The sequence below is a fragment of the Copadichromis virginalis genome, linkage group LG7 (genome assembly GCF_057382275.1).
Source record: "Copadichromis virginalis isolate Kocher_CV1m ecotype Utaka linkage group LG7, C_Virginalis_male_GT1.1, whole genome shotgun sequence".
Lineage (NCBI taxonomy): Eukaryota > Metazoa > Chordata > Actinopteri > Cichliformes > Cichlidae > Copadichromis > Copadichromis virginalis.
In genome coordinates this window covers 69,597,436-69,618,057 of record NC_140624.1, presented here as the reverse complement: position 1 = coordinate 69,618,057, position 20,622 = coordinate 69,597,436, and the positions used below count along the sequence as shown (strand labels likewise).

The 20,622-nt window shown below is 45.0% G+C and overlaps 1 protein-coding gene across 1 annotated transcript; it reads left to right on the top strand.

Moving 5' to 3' along the window:
- The first annotated feature begins 1,159 nt into the window (after positions 1-1,159).
- On the top strand, positions 1,160-9,728 carry calml4b (calmodulin-like 4b). Its single transcript, XM_085465286.1, has 4 exons — positions 1,160-1,214; positions 3,918-4,058; positions 5,083-5,271; positions 9,328-9,728. Exons 1-4 carry the CDS (start codon positions 1,160-1,162, stop codon positions 9,423-9,425), a joined length of 483 nt encoding a protein of 160 aa, XP_085321412.1. The 3' UTR covers positions 9,426-9,728.
- Positions 9,729-20,622: the final 10,894 nt, after the last annotated feature.

Here is a 20,622-nt window from a genome sequence, read left to right as displayed (position 1 = left end):
CAGTTCAGTTTTATTTATACAAATCACAACAACAGTCGCCTCAAGGAGCTTTATACTGTAAGGTCGACCCTACAATAACACATACAGAGAAAAACCCAACAATCATATGACCCCCTATGAGCAGCACTTTGGCGACAGTGGGAAGGAAAAACTCCCTTTTAACAGGAAGAAACCTCCGGCAGAACCAGGCTCAGGGAGGGGCGGGGCCATCTGCTGTGATTGGTTGGGGTGAGAGAAAGAAGACAGGATAAAGACATGCTGTGGAAGAGAGACAGAGGTTAATAACAGATATGATTCAATGCAGAGAGGTCTGTTAATACATAGTGAGTGAGAAAGGTGACTGGAAAGGAAAAACTCAATGCATCATGGGAATCCCCCGGCAGCCTACGTCTATTGCAGCATAACTAAGGGAGGATTCAGGGTCACCTGGTCCAGCCCTAACTATATGCTTTAGCAAAAAGGAAAGTTTGAAGCCTAATCTTGAAAGTAGAGATAGTGTCTGTCTCCTGAATCCAAACTGGAAGCTGGTTCCACAGAAGAGGGGCCTGAAAACTGAAGGCTCTGCCTCCCATTCTACTTTTAAATAACCTACAGTGAGCGATTCACCGAGTCTGTCTTTAGACAGAAGAATTCACAGGTTTCCAACTAAACAGCATTTTACAGATTTAAGATAAAAAAAAATATGTGTAGCTCTAGAAATAATATTAACCTTTAATCCTTTTCTGCTCCTGTGCATCGACTCTCTGAGAGTATCTGCTCCATCTAATGAAAACTGAATTTTGTTTCAAATAATTGTTGATTTTGCAGCAGTTTTTAGGCGTTCAGGAGTCCTCCAGTGTTGACTGTTCACCTCTGACCCTGGTCACGTGGGTCAGAGGTGAACAGAGGTGTGTAGGAGGCTTTCAGCTGCTCGTATGTGCAGCATGTGTGATATTAAATATATATGCTTTCAAACATAAACGCGACACCTCAGCAGCAGAGGGATGAGCCTGGCTGTCCCAGCCAGCATCCGCCGTCCGCTCCCGTTACATTCCTCATCTTTCAGAGCGTGGATCAGTTTTCCTGAGCGCTGACAGCCGGCTGCTTCGTCACAACAGCAGACACAATGGTGAGATAACGTCCCCGCTGAAGCTTCACGCTGTCGTCCAGATTTCTGTTAATGCTGTTCCTGCTTTCATTCCAGGCAAAGTTCCTGACTCAGGATCAGATTAACGGTAAGATGCTGACACGTGTGCCCTTGCTGTCCTGACACAGCTGCTTACTGCTGGAACTTAAACTGATGCATTCAGATGACGAAGCGTTGACCGTGATGGTCTCTGTGCAGCAGGAAGGACAGGTTATTATTTCAGCCACAGGCAGCAGGACTTTAATCAGACAGAAGAGTCTTGTGTGGCCGCTGCGGCACAAAGCAGCGCTTGTTCCAGTTCAGCTGACCTCCCTGACCCGCTAACGCGATCAGACAGCGAGGGTCCGAGCGCAGTGTTTGCTAATGAGGAGGTATTGCATCCAAACACTGATTTTCAGTCTGCTTGTGTTTGGTGGTTTCTCATCTTCCAGTCTGTTAAACTGCCGTCAGGGCTTCCCACGGGACACAAGTTTATTCTGACACAGGCGAACATGCACAGATGCAGCTTTTATTCACTCATTTTACAATCAGTTTAGTGTTTTCAGCAAACTTAGTGTCTGCGTGGATGACAGTCGAATCAGCTGGGAAGAGTCATTAAAAGATGAAGATCGTGAGATTTCCCTGATGTTCCAAACACAACAATGGAAAGGGAAGAAGTGGCTTTTCTTGTTTGAGTTGTTAAAATCATTAAAATGTCTTTAAGTGTCAAACAGTTTGACAGGATGGAAGAGTGGACTGGAAATATCTCAGCTGAGGTCACAGGATGTGTTCTCGATGTGCATCCAGCCTGTGAAACACCAAAAGTCCCAAGAGCTCCATCTCAGACTCTGCAGACCTCAGTTAGCAGGTTAAAGGTTAAAATCTGTGACAGTGCAGCTAGAAACAGACTGAACAAACAAGACTCGTCTCTCTAAAAAGAACAAGGCAGCACGTTTTAGTTTTTCAAAGCCTAAAATCCTGCTCCTCACATACAAGGTCTTAAATAATCAGGCCCCATCTTATCTTAATGACCTTGTAGTACCATATCACCCTATTAGAGCACTTCGCTCTCGCTCTGCAGGCCTACTTGTTGTTCCTAGAGTATTTAAAAGTAGAATGGGAGGCAGAGCCTTCAGTTTTCAGGCCCCTCTTCTGTGGAACCAGCTTCCAGTTTGGATTCAGGAGACAGACACTATCTCTACTTTCAAGATTAGGCTTCAAACTTTCCTTTTTGCTAAAGCATATAGTTAGGGCTGGACCAGGTGACCCTGAATCCTCCCTTAGTTATGCTGCAATAGACGTAGGCTGCCGGGGGATTCCCATGATGCATTGAGTTTTTCCTTTCCAGTCACCTTTCTCACTCACTATGTATTAACAGACCTCTCTGCATTGAATCATATCTGTTATTAATCTCTGTCTCTCTTCCACAGCATGTCTTTATCCTGTCTTCCTTCTCTCACCCCAACCAATCACAGCAGATGGCCCCGCCCCTCCCTGAGCCTGGTTCTGCTGGAGGTTTCTTCCTGTTAAAAGGGAGTTTTTCCTTCCCACTGTCGCCAAAGTGCTGCTCATAGGGGGTCATATGATTGTTGGGTTTCCTCTGTATGTGTTATTGTAGGGTCGACCTTACAGTATAAAGCTCCTTGAGGCGACTGTTGTTGTGATTTGTATAAATAAAACTGAACTGAATGAGAAATATGATTTAACAAGAAATAACTCTGATACAACACATCGCTGTGATGTTGTTCTTCATCTTGATCTTCGCCTTGAGGTGACTGTTGTTGGCACTATATGAATAAAATTGAATTGAATCAAAGCTGCATGTAAACAAAGAACAAGACTTCAGCAGCTTGAAGAAACCAAAGACCTCATACAGCCGTCAGCACGGTGGAGGAGGGACGATGATCTGAGTGGACCATGAGCTCCTCTGTAGAGTCAGTGTGAGGCCGTGTGTCCCACAGCTGAAGCTTGGACCAAACCGGCTCATCAACAGGACAAAGATCCCAGCACAGCAGCAGGTCTGCAACAGAACGACTGAAGAAGGAAAGAATGGAGCTGCTGCAGAGCTCAGAGAGCTGTGCATGAGCGGATGTTGCAAACCTCAATGAGGCGACGCAACTAAAACTCCTCCACAGTGATGAGGCAGATAAAGACATCACTGCACGTTATTGGTGCTAAAACAGGTTCTTCGGCTGGAGTGAATGCAGAGTCCTGTGAAGCACGGCTGTGTATTACATAGTATGTACAGTGGCTTGCAAAAGTATTCGGCCCCCTTGAACTTTTCCACATTTTGTCACATTACAGCCACAAACATGAATCAATGTTATTGGAATTCCAGGTGAAAGACCAACACAAAGTGGTGCACACGTGAGAAATGGAACACAAATCATACATTTTGTACAAATAAATAACTGCAAAGTGGGGCTACCTCACAGCCACACTCTTTGTGGGCAAGTTCAAGGGGGCCGAATACTTTTGCATCCACTGTAGTATGTGAACAGATGTAACCTTGGTACAGAAAGATAAAGGCGCCTTTGAGGCTCATTTGCAGCAGATGGGACGGGCACGCGTGTCCGATCGGTCTCGCTGCCTCTGGAGGAGCTGTGAGTGAAGTTTAACACGTTTGTCTCAGGAGTGAAGGCTGAAGTTGCTCTTTAGTTTCCTTTGCACCTTGTTAGCATCATCCACCTTCTCCCAGCAGGTGACGCACTCAGGCTGAGACCTGCTGACATCACTGATCCTGCTCTGTCCACATGACAAAGCAACAATGTGGACTCCTGCACATGTGTATAACGTGTTCATGTGTCCGCAGAGTTTAAGGAGTGTTTCTCGCTGTACGACCGCCAGCGGAAAGGCAAGATCGAAGCCAAGGAGCTGATAACAGTGATGCGATGCCTTGGGTCGAGCCCCACCCCTTCCGAGGTCCAGCGCCACCTCCTGAGCCACAACATGGGTAGAGTATTCCCGAAATCATCCTTCCGACTCCTTATTTCTGATTTCTGAGGTGACGCAGTAATAACTCAAATCAGGGAAAGTGCTGAAATGAAACAGTTCAGCTCACCAGCCCACGAGCAGCGCAGCTATTTCAGTGAGCAAACCAAGCATTTATCACCTCATGTGATCTTAATGGCTCCATTTGTGTTTATCAAACCTGACCTGCTTGCTTTGTCCCCTGTGTTGCCTTCATCTTCCTCACCGCACCAACGGAGTCAAAAACATGTGAAAAGTTGTCGGAGACGCAGATGATTGATTCTCTCGGCCTCCACTTTCCCCCGTATGCTCACGAGAGGCTGTGGAGGTCCTGGAGGAGAGTGTTACTGTTTGGATAATGTTCACCTTATTTTCCAAAGACTGGAGACCCCGGGGCAGATCCCTGAGATCAGGTCTCTCAGCTGGGTCAGGTGGAGGACGTGGCAGAGGAATGAGACCCTGATATGCAAGATTGGGCTGGTATTTCCATCATGTTTGACAGAAGGGGCTGAGATAAATAATCCAATGTGGACAGATTAATGGATTTACCTGAAGATAAAGATTTTAATATCCTGAGATCAAGAAAAAGTTATTCAGTCATTGTTGTAAGAAGACAGCAAGCCTGAACGAAGCTCCTGTTTCCATGTCAGCGCCCCTGAACCGTAGATTTCCTGGAAAGCTGCGAAAGTTTGAGGAGTAATTTTAAATTTGCTGTAGTTTTGATATTTGTGTCTGTTTCCATAAAGGAGGTGATATTTGTTTTTCCTTGTTTCTCTCATACACACTGAGATCAGCCTGGAGGAAGCTGTGTGTGTTCTGGTTAATTAACTGCATATCGTCAGCAGCTACCTCACAGCCACACTCTTTACATTTGCTTTTATTGCTTTAGTGTTTGCTCATTTCATATACACTGTGTGGTACTTTCTCCCCCGCCCTTCCCTTCTCCTGCAGTGGCCTCATTTCTTTGTGCCAGTAAAAGCAGATCTCTGTTTTCTTTCTGCTCACAGGCCGGGAAGGAGAGCTGGACTTCTCCACCTTCCTGAGCATCATGCACCGGCAGCTCCAGCAGGAGGCGCCAGAGCAGGAGATTTTGGAGGCCATGAGGATGGCCGACAAGGAGCAGAAAGGCTTCATCCTGGCCTCTGAGCTGCGAGCCAAACTCACCGGGCTGGGAGAGAAACTGACAGACAAAGAGGGTGAGTGTCTCCTAAAACCACTCACATTTAACCCTCTCGAGGCAGGCGTTGCAGATTTGCAACAGTTAAAAACTAACAACCCGATTACCCCACATACATGTTTTATGAGTTTTTTTTACTCAGAAGTACCACTGCAGGTATTCTCTTGTGCATTAGCAACAAAAACTTAATTTGAGCCTGAGAGGGTTAATCCAGTCGCCTCAAGGTGCTTTATATTGTAAGGTAGACCCACAATAGTACATAGAGAGATATACCCAACAATGACCCCCTATGAGCAAGCACTTTGGCGACAGTGGGAAGGAAAAACTCCCTTTTAACAGGAAGAAACCTCCAACAGAACCAGGTTCAGGGAGGGGCGGGGCCATCTGCTGTGATATAAGGAAGACAGGACAAAGACATGCTTTTGACAAGTGGAAGTGAATCCTCGTGCACGGTGTTGTTACAGGCAGCAAAGTTACTGCTCATTGAGCTCTGCAGTTTTCAGCATTTCAGACTTTTAATCCATTTCTACACAGAAGTTGGTGACAGTGAAAACAGAGCTCTGCAGCATCACAAACCAACAACTCAGCATTTTGCTTCTTTGTTGCCCACAGATGGCTGAGCGAGATTGTTTCTGTAGACTTTAATACCTGAAGCCTCACATAGCAAGAAGAATGCGTGCTGTTATGCATGTGGAATGAACACGAGGAGTGTAGGAGCCATATGAGTTGTTCCTTTTTTGATTAAGTGGGTTGGTTTAAATGCAATCACTGTACTGGTGCACGGGCGTGACTCATGGGTGTGTTAGGTGGTAAATGTGGTTGCACTCACCTGTTCACCGCACCTGATGTTGATGAGCAGAAAAGTAGGGTGAGCATGAGGGGAAACCTTCTGTCGACCGCAGCTTGAGTCAGCTTGACTGTAACTTGATGTATGGTTTATGCACTAATTTATGCCACAGGCCGATGTTGTAGTTTGGTGTAGTAATTGGGGGAATTTTTTGTGAGTTGCAGTTATTTTGTTTGTGCAGTCTGTGCATTTGTTTAATAGTTTGATCCCATGTGCTGATTCGTATAGTGGACAGTACCATGTGGAATAAAAGGAGCAAATAGTACAGAAGTGCATCTCATGTGTTTCCTGTTGCGCGTCATCTGTGTCCTCATGTTTAGCCTGCCGCGGCCGTTGGTTGGAGGAGCCGCAATAAGGAGGTTCATAATATTTTGTGTTCTTCTCCACATCCTGCAGGGTTTTGGTTTGCACTCGTCTGACTGGTTCCCATTCTCCACTTTAACTGCTGATAAAAGGTCGTTTAAGGAGCTCCTATCAGAACACGTCATTTCCCTGAGGACGCGTCTAATCCATCTGAATGATTGTGTCGTTTCCAGAGAGAGGGAACACCTTACACTAATCCATCCTTCTTTCTTTCTGTTGCTTTCATCATTACTGAAACAAACTGGCTGCATCTCTGTTTAAATGATTGGCCTGTTAGTAGAACTGCCATGTTTGATCAACACATCCACCAAGTCACTGACGGGTCAAAAAAGTGCAACGCTAAAATGCAATTTAACTTAAAAAAATGCTAATAGTTATTGAAACGTTTAATATAAAAACTACAGAAATGGCTGGTTTAGTTTAAGTTCAGTCAAAAAGCTCATGAAACATGTCGGTCTTATTGGTAATTAAAGTATTTTATGTCATCATTTCTTGATCTAAGTAGCTCTCTGAGGCTCTCTAAAGAGAAGGTTGAGAAGCAGGAAAGAGATTTAAAAATGCTCCCAGTTATTAGAAATGGACGAGTCCACTGTAAGAAGAGTCATGAGTCGTCCAGGACCATTGACCCGACTGAGGAGAGCATGTTTTGTGATACTTCAAATAAAAGAGAAACAAATGAAGCCTGTCCTCATTTAGAAGAATATTACTGCAAAACTATTTTGCACTGAGCACACTGTGCTTCCAAAGAGCCGCCTCTTTGGAAGAAAGCGCTCTGCACGACTAATTAAAGATAGACTTGTTTGGCTGAAACAGACCATCGATGTTTTTAGCGCAGACTAAAGGCGCTGAAATCCAAAAACAACTGTGGAGCCCGATGGAAGAAATGCTCTTTCATATCAAAGAGTGCTTGAAGCTAGCGTGAGGCTATCTGTCCGAAAGTTAAAACAAAAGTCCAACTTTGAAAGTAATAATGATGCTCAGCACGCTAACAAATACACCAAGGAATGGCTCAGAAAGAAGAGATGGAGGTTATGAAACACCAAGAGCCCCAAAATCCCACCGAGGGAAGAAAAAGACATCATAGAAAACCTTCAAATACTTTTTGTAACTGATGAATTTGGAGAACTTCAGCATTTGGCCTGGCTGTGCTGTTACTTTTTTAACAGCATATTACATTAATATTTATTTTTGCTGAATAACGTAGCAGCTTCAGCTTCTCCTGTGGTGGTGTTCAAGCACTCGGCTGTTATCAGTTTCATCTGCGATGCCAAAAAACCCAACACAGGCTGTAAGGCAACATTTATGAACAGATATGACTTTCTATGAAAACTCAATGAAAGGATCTATTACTCAATGTCAAACATATGTTGTGTAGCGCTTTGCAAAAATCTCGAGCCACTCTTCATGTCTTTACATCCATGTAGGTTCACAGTCATTCAGGTCCTGGAGCTGGAAAAAAGAAGGAAACATGACGTCCTTTAGTTTGTGAAGACTTCTTCATAAATGCCACGGCTTTATCGAGAGGCTGTTTGGTGTCTCCAGTGTCTGAGCACTCCTCACTGCACTGCTACACTACGCTGTTTAGTTTGTGTCTGAGTGTGTAGCGTGGTCTGAAGTGCACTGGGATGTTGAGACTCTCCTGAGTTTCTCTGATAAACCTGCTACATCAGGGATGAAGCGTTGTTCTGTTTGCCCTTCTCATCCTCCATAGCTGGTGTCTGATCTTCTTTTTTCTGCATCTTTGCTGATTTGATGAGAGCCACATGTTACACATGCTTCCTTTACGTGTGCGTTCCTTCTTTCTCCCTTCAGGCTTAGAGGGAACATGTTCTGCCTGGTGTTGGGTCCTGTTACTCCAAGTCTGTGTTCCAGAGGGTGATGGGAGTCAGAGAGGAGGTACTGGTCCATGTGTGTGGGCTTCTGTAAACTTCAGTGTTGAGGTTTCCATTGTCCTCAGTGTTCATGGCACTGTTATCTTTGTGTCTTCCCTGGTGTATTTGATGTTTCTATCCAGATTTGATTCCACTTCTTGGGTTTTGATTTTGACCCAGGTGTCGTCCATGTATCGGTATCATCGGCTAGGTGCTGTCCCTTCCTGCATGTAAACGACGGGCGATCGTGGCTCAAGAGTTGGGAGTTCGCCTTGTAATCTGAAGGTTGCCGGTTCGAGTCCCGACTTGTGAAGCTCTATGCAAATACAGACCATTTACCATTTCAAAGGTTGGACACACCAGGGAGCCCATGGCACATCCATGTTTGTGTCTGTAAAAACCCTCGTTGTGGAGGTGTATCAGGGTGAAGCTGGTTCTGTTTTCTGTCTGCAGTTGTTTCCTGACAGTCTCTGCTGCCTCGGTTGTAGGGATACAAGACTGAGACCACATCAGAGGACACAATGGTTTCATCTGGATCCAGTGCAAGTTTCTGGACCGTGTTGGTAGAGTTGGTGGGGAGCTAGCATGGTGGCGAGGTTCTTGGAAATGTTGTAGGAGGCTGAGTTTATACTGATACCCTGTCACCCGCCGTCATGTGGGACCTGTGAAATTCTCTGTAAAGGGTTTTAATGAGAACTTTATTTAAAGAAATTGGCATCTAATTTCCATCATTTTATTCAGGACAACCTGAATGATCAGAATAAATATGCTTCATTCATGTGACATGAATGCACACACTTATGGCCCTGAAACAGAATATAAAACTAAATATCAGAATTTCCTTCTAATCACAGACAAAAGCTGATGATTGGTTTGCTTTTCTAAAACTGGAGCTGCTGACAGGGAGAAGAATGGATACACACTTTCTACAGGTTTCTATTACATCTGGAACAAATGAGTTAACTGTGATTGATAGCTGTGTCTGTGTTTTCAGTGGACGAGCTGCTGCAGGAGGCGGGTGTTGGAGCAGATGGGCGGGTCCACTGCGAGCAGTTCGCTAAAGTAGCGACACGCTGCCACAGAAAGCACTGACGTCACAACTGACATCCTCTCTGCTGTCGAAACAACGACACTGTGCTCAAGCGTCTCCACGTAGTCAGAGTGTAGATAAAGTCAGACGTTTGGAGGCAGGTCCGTCTTTCACTGCAGCTGCAAACTTTGCATGTGACAAATAAAAGGCTTGACTGGTGAGAAGGAATATTTGCAGCTGGAAGAGCAGCCGCCTTATTTCTATTAGAAGAGAAAGAAAACAAAGGGACCATCTGACGCACAACACACAGTAAAAATAAAACCTTTTGTTCAGAACATGCTGCCTCCTTTGATTATTGTTGCTATACTTCAAGCTTTACTTTAACTTCACATGAACTGGCAGCCAAGTGTCTCATCGTAGAGACCATCACCATCATCATCTCAGGTCGCTGTGTTTGCACAAACTGACATCAGTCAGAGGAGAGTCTGTTCCCTCACTCCGGGTGTTCCTGCTCTTACACTGGAACGGAGCAGGAACTGGGATGGGATGGTAAAACTGACACCTTTGACTGGCCCCATTAACTTTTATCAGTTTTCCCAATTTATTATAATTTTTTTGTAACTACAAGTTTAAACCCCCCCCCCCCACAAAACTCAAAATAGTTTATAATTGGAACAAACAAAGAGTTGATTCGTTGGGGACAAAGAGAGTGAGTCCGCTGCCAGACTGATACCGTCAAACTTACAGATGGTGTGTTCCACATTTTCCACGAGGACCTGGGAGAAAAAACCAAGACGACTGGAAAATAAACGATGACACTTTGGTGAGCCGACCTGTTGAGGCGTGGACGCTGAGGGTGTGCTGTGGTATCTGCACCGACAGATGCTTCACCTCCTGTAAGCTGCGAGGTTTTTGTCCAGCACGTCTCACACATGCACGATTGGACTGAGACCCGGGAATCTGGACGCCGCCTTCTAACATCAGCTTTGAGGTTCTTGCTCCCTGACACCTGCAAACAGGAGATAACCAGTGCATTCACTTCACCCGTCACTGTATCCACTCTAACAATAAATATAAATGAAACAAAAAAAAACCCACTGATGTCAGCAGCCTCCACCTGTCCGGAGAGGCTGGCCGACGCAGAGATGGCACCAAACCCCAAATTTCAGTCTGAGAATAACTCAGGAAGAGCTCCAGACCTGAACCAGAGCAGCACGGCTGCTGCTGGATTATGTAAAAGTGAGTGATCAGGTGACACTTGTGCAGAAAAGTCAAGAAGCTGCAAACAGGCTGTCAGGAGAAGTACTGATGAGCAGAGGGACTTTGATTAATATTTTGTAAAGATATCGAGACGTTTAATAGGCCTACATCAAAGAGAGAAGATAAACATCAGCTGTGATCATTTCTCATGTCAGTATCAAATGAAGAGGATGATGAGGCACGAAACAGAAAACCTTTTCATCTTTTCGTGTATTTATTTTTAAAAAGAAAAACTAAATGGAGTCAAGCTGGGAGATTATTCCGCTCAGAGGAAGTTATTCCATTCCATGTCTCTATCCTGGACTGCCCCTGATTTTGTTTTGTTGTAAAGACTTTATCAGTTAATCAGCATCGATTCAGCCAGAGTTTAATAGTCAGAGGAACATCTCTAACAGGGACGTGAAGTCGGCTCTGAATGTGAGAATGTGAGGTCCTGGAAACAGCTGACAGAGAGGACGCCTGTGCAGGGGTCACCGAGGTGTGTTTGTAGCGGCCGGTGTTACTCGGGCTGCCTGTTTGAGTATTTCTGTAACTCCAGCACACAAAGTGAACTTGCCTGATGTTATAACTGCTTATTGGTCTTGACTCATATTTTTGACACTATAAAGTTCTTTTACAGGCACAACGAGCCAAAAAAGACAAGAAACTCAGAGGGAGAAATCAGAGAATATCAGAGCCAGGCAGAAGAAACCGATTTGGATCAGAGAGCAGGGTGTAGCTGAGCTGAGTCGTCTGGCTGCCAGATGCCAGCAGGCTGATGCAGACGGATGAGCGAGGCAGATTACTGAGGATCGGTGTTAAGGAGGTCGAGGGCTGCAGGAAGTGGGTTACAATCAGACAAACAGATCCTTTAATTGGTTATTTGGTCAAAGTGGAGCAGAAGCCGGGGCAGGTACGACTGGCTGCAGGCTGATTGGACGTCAGGTGCTGAGTGAGGGACTGAGCGAGATGGTAATAAGAAGAACACGGCATAAAGATAAAGACGTGATAACAAAGTATTCGAACATAAACCCAACAGTATTTAAACTGTTTTGTCGTACGGTGACCTCAGACAGACGGCAGGTTTCGGCACATTGTTGCTTGTTTTTCCCACATCAGTGTGTTTGTGAACAGGAAGTCCTTCGGGATTTAAATCCTGACAAAGAAAGATTTCTGTGAAAAAAGCAGTGAAACTCAAACACTAGAGGAAGTGCAGCTTTTGCTGCTTTACTTCTGCACCCTGGAGGTTGGTGCTCGGTAATCAAAGGCTAATTCAGCTGTGACACAGTCCCAGACTCAGCGCACTGCTTCAATCATCTTCCTCAGGAGAATATTCCACACTAAACCGTCCTGTCATTTCCTGTTAGCAGAGTTTTATGTATGGAAAACCCATCAGGCAGGTTTGGCTGCAGTCGAGACAAACCTGCGTAACCGTCCTCTAGTAATTCACAGTGACATTTCTTATATAATCGCTGGAGGAGGACACAGGTTTGAAAGCATTGCTCTGTCAGAGTCCTTTGGAGCCGGTTTGTGACGGATGTTTGGATGACGGCGCTCGACTTTCCTTTCCACTCTTCTGTCTCCAGAAGTGCTGGATCTGCATCGTACTGCACGCCTGCTGTTATTCACTCTGACCCACAAATTGTCTGCAGCGGGGCTGAATAACTTTCAGCACTAACGGTCACGTCGAGGCCTCACCGGCCTGCTGTCTCTGCCCTCATTAATACTGATTATCAGACAGTTCACCCACACAGGCGCTCGGCCGCTCTCTGCGCTGCATTCCTCCCTATCGTGTGACGAAGCTCGGCTCATGCTGCAGTCACCGGAGGGCGCAGGTTTGTAGAATCGAGTGGATTTTAAAATCACAGTTGAGTCGAGCTGAAAAGCCAACGCTGTGAGAACATGTTTCAATTGTGTGAATGGATTAAATTCAGTTTTATTTATGGAGGTGAGGGACAGTATGGCTTCTCTTGCTTGTGGTCCTTAAGTAAATTACTGTAGTTAATTAGACGGACTTTTCCCAGCAGATCTGCCCAGATGTCCGTCTTCCATCCACCTGCTCCAGGTGTTTGTGCCCGAGTCTTCCCAGGAGCTTTGCTGTTGGGGCCGTTTGCCCCTGGTTGGATCTACAAAGCCAAATCAGTCCTGGGTGAGGGGCTAGCCTAAGCATAGCTCGCACGAAAGGTGATACTAGTCAGGCATCGAGTGATGCATGAACAAAACTGTGTTTCCCAGCACTTTCAGTTATTTTGGTCTCGGACTGAGTTCCATTTATTTTTGCTGATGTTCACCAGCTGCACAGCTGTCACACTGCAGCAGCACATGGTGCACACAGCTGTGGTCACTCATCGTGGGCATGAATGTCATTTTTTTTAATGATTTCTTTTTCAGGATTCATTTAGATGAGTTGGTTTCCTGGTACCGACCCGACTTTAAGTGTAGTCCATAAACTTTTGAAAAGACCTTCCAGAAGCTTAATGCTAAGCTGCTTTATCCAAAACCAGCTCTGATGTGTGTTTGGGGTCATTGTCCTGCTGGAACACCCGCCTGTGTCCAGCTGCTGATCTGAGGTGTAATTGCAGATTTTGGAGTCCGTCCTCCTTCATCACTCCAGAACCACGGCCCAGAGCGTGATGCTGCCACCGCCATGCGTCACAGCTGCAGTGTTCTCAGGGTTGAAAGCCTCACCTTTGCTCCTCCAATCAGCTCCATCTTTGTCTCGTCTGACCATCAAACTTTTGGCTCGTCCACATGAGCTCGTTGATTTTGGAGCAGGAGCTTCTTTCTTAGTCAGTCCATGGAGATGTGAGACTGGCTTCACTGTGGAAGCGCCACTGTGACGGTGTGACAGTTTGGGTCTTCTTCCTTTCATAAAGTGGCACATCTGAATAACTTGTTCAGAAATGATTCACAGACCTTCACAACTTGTGGAAATGCGCAGTTCATCTTCTTAGAACGACTCCAAGAACCTCAGAGAAGATCCGAGTCCTTCCGACGAGTGCTGTCAAACAAATGCTTTTAATTTAAAGTGTCAACCACGATCACCTACGAGAAGTTAACCGACACCGTAGAACCTTCAGCTCCATTTATTAAAGATGAAAGTGAGTGTTTGTGAATATTTGAGCCTGTTTGTGTCACGGGTCTGGGTCCGTTGGACCCAGTATGTGGAGTTTCATGTTTTTGTTATTCCATGTTTGAGGTTATTATGTTTTGGTTTTAGTTTGCATCAGGGATTGTTTTCTTGTTCTCTTGTTGTGTTTATGATGATGATTATGATGTTTACTATTTGAGTTTCATGTTTAAGGATTTGTTCTCGGTTGTATCTCACGTTTGGTTTAGTTCAGGTTCCATGTGTCATTCTGTCTGTCTCTCAGTGTCAGGTCTGCGTCTTGGTGTGGTGTTCTCATTTCCTGTTTTATTGTGAAGGTCTGGGTCTCATGTGAGTGTGTTCAGTTTTACCTCTGTCTCGTCTTGTTGATCATTCCCAGCTGTGTCCACCACCTGTGTGTAATTTTCCTGTGTTTCTCTGGGTGTATTTAAGTCATGTCCTCCGTCATTGTAGTTGCTGGGCCGTCTGTGTATTCCACCCTGCCTCATCTGTGTATCTACCATGTCTCACCCGTGTGTTCTCCCTGCTGTCCGCCGTTAGTCTCTTCTGGTTGTTCTCGTTAAGGTTTGTGCTCTGTAGTTTAGTTGATCCCAGTATAGTTTAGTTCCAGCTCCATTTGCCGTTTGTATTTACTTTCATGTTCAATAAACCACCTTTACACCTTCACGACTGCCTGCATTTGGATCCTCCTTCATTTCCTCCACACGGCTCACCTCACTCGCCATGACAGTTTGCGTTTGACAGCAGAGAAATAAATTCAATTTCTTATACACACTTCTTGTTTTTCATTAAAGATGTATACTGTACAATCATTCCACCCTGGAAAGAGAAAACGTCAAAGAAATCATTCAAAGTAAGAATGTGAAATAAATTCACACAACCTTTAACTCTGCAGCGAGGTCACACAGCAGCAGTCTGCAGGCTTTCACCAGCTTGTCTTCATGAATATTCTCAGCTCTGTATCTGCCGTGGTCACAGAACAGTCCGAACATGGTGTAACAACAGACAACTCGCACATTACATTCATCTGCAAGATTACATGCAAAGAAGAACGCAATACGGAGCCTTCCATCCAGTGACGTCAGCGTGACGCAGCTATTTCCAAATATGACCCAAATATCTGCACAAAACCTCACTGTGTGTGTTACTGTCAGCATGTTTGCACGAGGCACAGGCGGCGTCAGTGCGCTGAAAAGTGTCTGTCAGGTAAGTCGGGGGATCGCATCTTCTGCTCTGTGGCTCCAGAAGCAGCAAATCCTCCTGATAAAGCGCCCCTCCCTCACCTCCCTCACCTCTTCACCTCCCAATTCAATTTAATTTAATTCAATTCAGATTCTTTATTGTCCAACAAGGGGAAATTAGTTTAGCAGCAGGATAAAAGTAAACAGAACAATAATATTAAATAATAATGACAATAATAGTGATAGAAAGTCACAGGACACTTGTTTGCCATTAAGGTGACAGGATGCAGTGGGGATAAAAGAAACCTGGAGTCTTTTAGTCTTCCTTGGAGGTACTCTACAACGGCAGCCGGAAGGCAACAACCAGGGTTTTAATAGTTTTGCAATTTTCATTAGTTTTTATTTTTATTTCGTTTTGACTTCAGATTTTCAATTTTATATTAGTTTTAATTAGTTTTTACCATTTGTTTGCTAGTTTAGTTTTTATTTTTTTTGAAAATCCTTAGTTTCAGTTTAGTTTTGATTAGTTTCAGTTATAGTTTTAGTTGTTTGCAAAAATTAAGTCCAACAAAATCCCAGTTTCATCATATCAGTCATGCTCTTCTGCTCATCCTTGGGTATGTTGCTATTCCAGCTACCATACCCTGCACCCTGCACAGGTCGCCTGTCTGTCGCAGGGCTAACACGCAGAGACAGACAACTCACATTCCCACCTATGGGTTCTTTAAATAAATAAATAAATAAATAAATAAATTAGGGCAGATGAACAACCATTGATACCAGGCAACTATAAAATGTATATATTGGCCCCAATGAGACTATTAACTCTCGCAGCACCGGGTGTTCCTAATTTTGGTTCAAGTGAATTGATAAACTTTTTGAAGGTGATTGACTCACAGTTGTGTAGATGTCCCCGTCCTGTTGTCTCGGGATGCATCACGCTGCCTTGCCTGGGTTAGCTTCTGTTTCTGGGATGAGGGTTGAGTGTGCTCCCTTCTCAAGGTAAGCTAGGTTAGCCTTCTTGTGTGAGCTTTTCAAGTTCACTTTAAGGTTTGTGGGATTTTTTCCCTTTAGAAATGTCCCTCATAATTTGTCTCTTTCCACTACAAGACACTTGCTTTATCCAAAACACAGTCATATTCAAAGTAATCCCAAATTGGACTCTGGCGCTTTCTCCTGACATGATTCTGCGCGTGGACGGAGCAACACAGACGACTCGACTAACGTGCTGCCACCTGCTGGCACAATGAGACACAGCAAGAAAAAATCTGGGAACTAAACTTCATTTTCACCCTCGACTATTGTAGGACACGCACACATCAATGAAAACTAAACACATTTTTGCTATAAATTCAGTTAATTTTAGTTTTGTGAACACACATTACAGTTTTAGTTAGTTTTCCTTTTTTTGTTTTTATTTTTATTTCTGTTAACGAAAATGTTTTTTCACTTCTACACAGCAAATCCAGCATGTCCAAATTAACACTGTCGGATTTGATTTCAACACTATTAAAGTGTCTATATGGGTCCACACCAGAGAGTGTTAATTTAACTCTTTTTGGAGAGTTGGTACGTTAACTCTGATTTAGTGTTAAACACCAAATCTGTCTGGAGTTGATAATTTAACACTTGGTGTTAAGAGTTTATATATTAACTCTCAAAGAGTATTTTAGTTTAACTACGTAAGAGTTATCTTCTAATTCATTCTAAAAAGCGGGAATTTTACTGTTCTGAACTTCTAGAAATTTCTTTTGGAAATAAACATTTACTAAAAAGATGCAATGGTTCTTGAAAAACATTTATTCTGAACTGTGCACCACAATTTCAAAACATTTTCTGAAAGATGTAACAGTTTACATGTTCTCACTTTCATTAGAATTTTGTTTGTCAAAAGGTCTGACATGGTAAATGCAAATAACAGCGCCCATGTGGTTTATGAGAACGACACACAGAGTGTTTCACTACAGACGCAGGAGGCTGATGACGCGGCTGAAGGAAGACTCTCCGGCTCGGTGATTCTGATTGGTCTCAGCGTGCCGGCGCCGTGATGCGTTCCTGACCTCAGACTGTTCATCCATCATCGGCCTGCAGCAGCTTTGGCGGCCTCAGCAGCAGGATTCAACGCTGCTGACGTGCTGATGAAGCTGAGGGGCGTTAATGCGCTCTGAGGGCATTAAAACGCCGGTGCTGAAGCAGGAACATTAGGCGTGCGGCGTCTGCGCCGGGCTTTACATCAGCGCTGGACTCTCACAGTGTCGTGCACAGTTTGCTCTCCGGCCTGAAAGCAGTACGATGCATAATAATAAATCTTCTCCCACTGATTTATGGATCAGCCGCTGAGCTGATGTTTTCATCGTTTGCATGTGAAATCAGGCGTCTTTCGGCTGTTTTTGACCAGAATGATCAATCTGAGGAAAATTCAGACCTTCGTGTTTTTGCATTAGTCATATGTGAGACTGCATGTTTCCAATATTCGGTTCGGTGTTTGACCTTTTCTGCTCTCAGAGCTTCAGCTCCTGTGGGACTGGCCACCTGCCCGGGCTGAAGACGATCGACGGATGGAAACTGTCCTTCTGTGAAATGCTCCTCTCTGCTCCACCTCTCCTCCCTCCTGTCTTGTAAACATAATATAATCTACATGTGTCAATCAAATTACCTCCAGATCTCTCATTTTTCATGTGATTATTAAGTTATTCATCCATTTATTTTATAATACTTTATCAATACATATCAGCGATCAGAAAAACAAAATATTAATGCGCTGTCTCGTGATGTGAGAGGTGATGTCACGGGTCTGGATTATGATGAATTATTCTCTGTTGATCAAAGTAGGAAAAGGAGAATAAAATGAGAAGATGTCAGTGAGAAGTAAGACAAATAAAAGTCGTACAAACTCATTTTGTTTTAAACCCAAGGAGTAAAAGCAGGTTTTCAGACGGGTTTTGAAAGTGTCTGATGTGAAGGAGCAGTTTGTTCCACAGTTTAGGATCAGTCCCAGCAAAGACCTGGTCTCTGTGCTTTAATCTGGACCTCAGGACAGCTTTGACCTGCAGACCTGAGCGATCTTGCAGGAGTGTACCAATTCAAAACATCAGAAAGGTATGAGGGTGCTAACCCGTGCAACGCCTTAAAAACAAATAATTAAATCTTAAAATCAAATGGAAAACTAACTGGCAGCCAGTGTAATGATGCCAGTGTGGGAGATATGTGTTCTTGCTTGCGTGTACCAGTTAGTAACTGTGCTGCAGCATTTTGGACCAGCTGCAGATGGCTAACTGATGGCAGGCTGACACCAGCTGTCCTCAACATGAAGAAGAAGGCTTTCAGGAGCAAAGTGAAGGAGGAGATGAAGGCAGCACAGCGGGAGGTGAAACGCTGCCTGAGGGAAGCAAAGGACACCTACAGGAGGAAGGTGGAGCAGAAGTTGGAGAGGAACAACATGAGGGAGGTCTGGAATGGTGTGAAAACCATCACAGGCCACAACACCAAGAAAAGCACAGTGGGGGGGACTGTGGAGAAGGCAAACGAACTCAACAACTTCTTCAACAGGTTTGACCAGCCCACAACCCCCCCACCCTCACCTTCACTACAGAGTCCTCTCCCCACTCTCCTACCTCCCTCGCTTCCCCCCCTTCCTGACACCATGACACCCCCCTCCTCCAATCCCTCTCTCAGCAGCAAGACATCTCCCCCCCTCCCCTCCTCCCAATCATCTGCCAGTGTCACAGTGGATCAGGTCAGGAGACAACTGAGGAAGCTTCGCCCCAGAAAGGCAGCAGGCCCAGACAAGGTGTGTCCTAGGATGCTAAAGGCGTGTGCTGCTGAACTTGGGGAGCCGCTACAACGAGTCTTCAACCTCAGTCTGCGACTGGGGAGAGTGCCCGCCCTATGGAAGACATCCTGCATCGTCCCGGTCCCCAAAAGGAACCGGCCCAATGAGCTGAATGACTTCCGACCGGTGGCACTGACGTCACATCTTATGAAGACTCTAGAGCGGCTCTTCCTCAACCTCCTCCGACCACAGGTACAACATGCCCAGGACCCACTACAGTTTGCATACAAGGCGGGTGTCGGAGTGGAGGATGCCATCCTGTACCTCCTACACAGAGCCCACTCACACCTGGATGGGGGAAAAGGCACAGTCAGGATCCTGTTTCTTGACTTTTCCAGTGCCTTTAATACCATCCGGCCCTGTATGCTTCAGGAAAAACTGAACAGGATGGAGGTGGACCCCTGCCTGGTGGCTTGGATCTCCGACTACCTCACCGACAGACCACAGTACGTCAGGCTGAAGGACATCACGTCTGACACTGTGGTCAGCAGCACAGGAGCACCACAGGGAACTGTGCTGTCCCCTCTGCTCTTCACCCTGTACACCTCTGACTTCTGCTACAACTCTGAATTATGCCACATTCAGAAGTTTGCAGACGACACAGCCATCATGGGGTGTATCTGGGATGATCAGGAAGAGGAGTACAGAAGTCTGGTGAGGAACTTTGTCGCATGGAGTCACACAAACCACCTGCAACTCAACACCTCAAAGACTAAGGAACTGGTTGTGGACTTCGGGAGGTCCAGAGAAGGTCCACTGCCGGTTCAGATAGAGGGGGAGGAGGTGGAGGTGGTCAACAAGTACAAGTACCTCGGGCTGTGGGTGGACAATAAACTGGACTGGTCATGCAACACAGAGCACCTGTATAAAAAAGCCCAAAGCCGACTGTACTTCCTCAGGAGGCTGAGGTCTTTTAACATCTGCAGGAAGCTCCTGAGGATGTTTTACCAGTCGGTGGTTGCTGGAGTACTTTTCTATGCTGTGGTGTGCTGGGGGAGCAGCACAGCAAAGAAGGACTCATCCAGGCTGGAGAAACTGATCAGGAGGGCTAGCTCTGTGGTCGGCATGAAGCTGGACACTCTGGTGACAGTGGCAGAGAAAAGGACATTAAAGAAACTGCTGGACATTATGAACAATGCTGGGCATCCTCTGCACACGGCCATTAACAATCAGAAGAGTCTGTTCAGTGACAGGTTGCTTCTCCCCAAGACAAGAACTAACAGACTTAAAAACTCCTTTGTCCCACACGCCATCAGACTGTTTAACTCCTCTCTGGAGGGGAGAGGGAGGGGAGACAGGAGGACAAAGGAGGGAACAACTAAGCTGTAGTGCCTCTTCACCTCACTGTACAATACTTTTTGTAAATAGTCAACGGTGCAATAGACTCAATACTTGAAATGTGCAATTCACTTGTATTTTTATTTTTATTCCTATTTATTCTATTTATCCCCTTCGTATATTTTATTTATATTGTCTCTGTATTTATATATATGTGTGTGTGTATAACTCTGTAACTTCTGTCGGTGCTGTGCTTTTTTGGAAATCGAATTTCCCAGAGGAACCCACCCGAGGGATTAATAAAGTTCTATCTTATCTTATCTTATCTTATCTTATCTTATCTTATCTTACCAGAGTAAAGACAGCAGTCGAGGCATGAACAGCTCTCTCAGAGTCTCTGAAACATGGTTTCACTTTGCAAGTAGCCAAAGATGAAAGAAACTGGACTTGATTACAGCGTTAATCTGTTTATCAAACGTTAGATTAGAGCCAGAGATCACTCCTATGTTCCTCACAAAGGCTTTTTAAAGAAAATACATTTCTAAAGGGCCAAAGTTGCAGTGGTCACAGGGACCAAACACAATCACCTCAGTTTTCTGTTCATTTAAGCTAATAAAGTT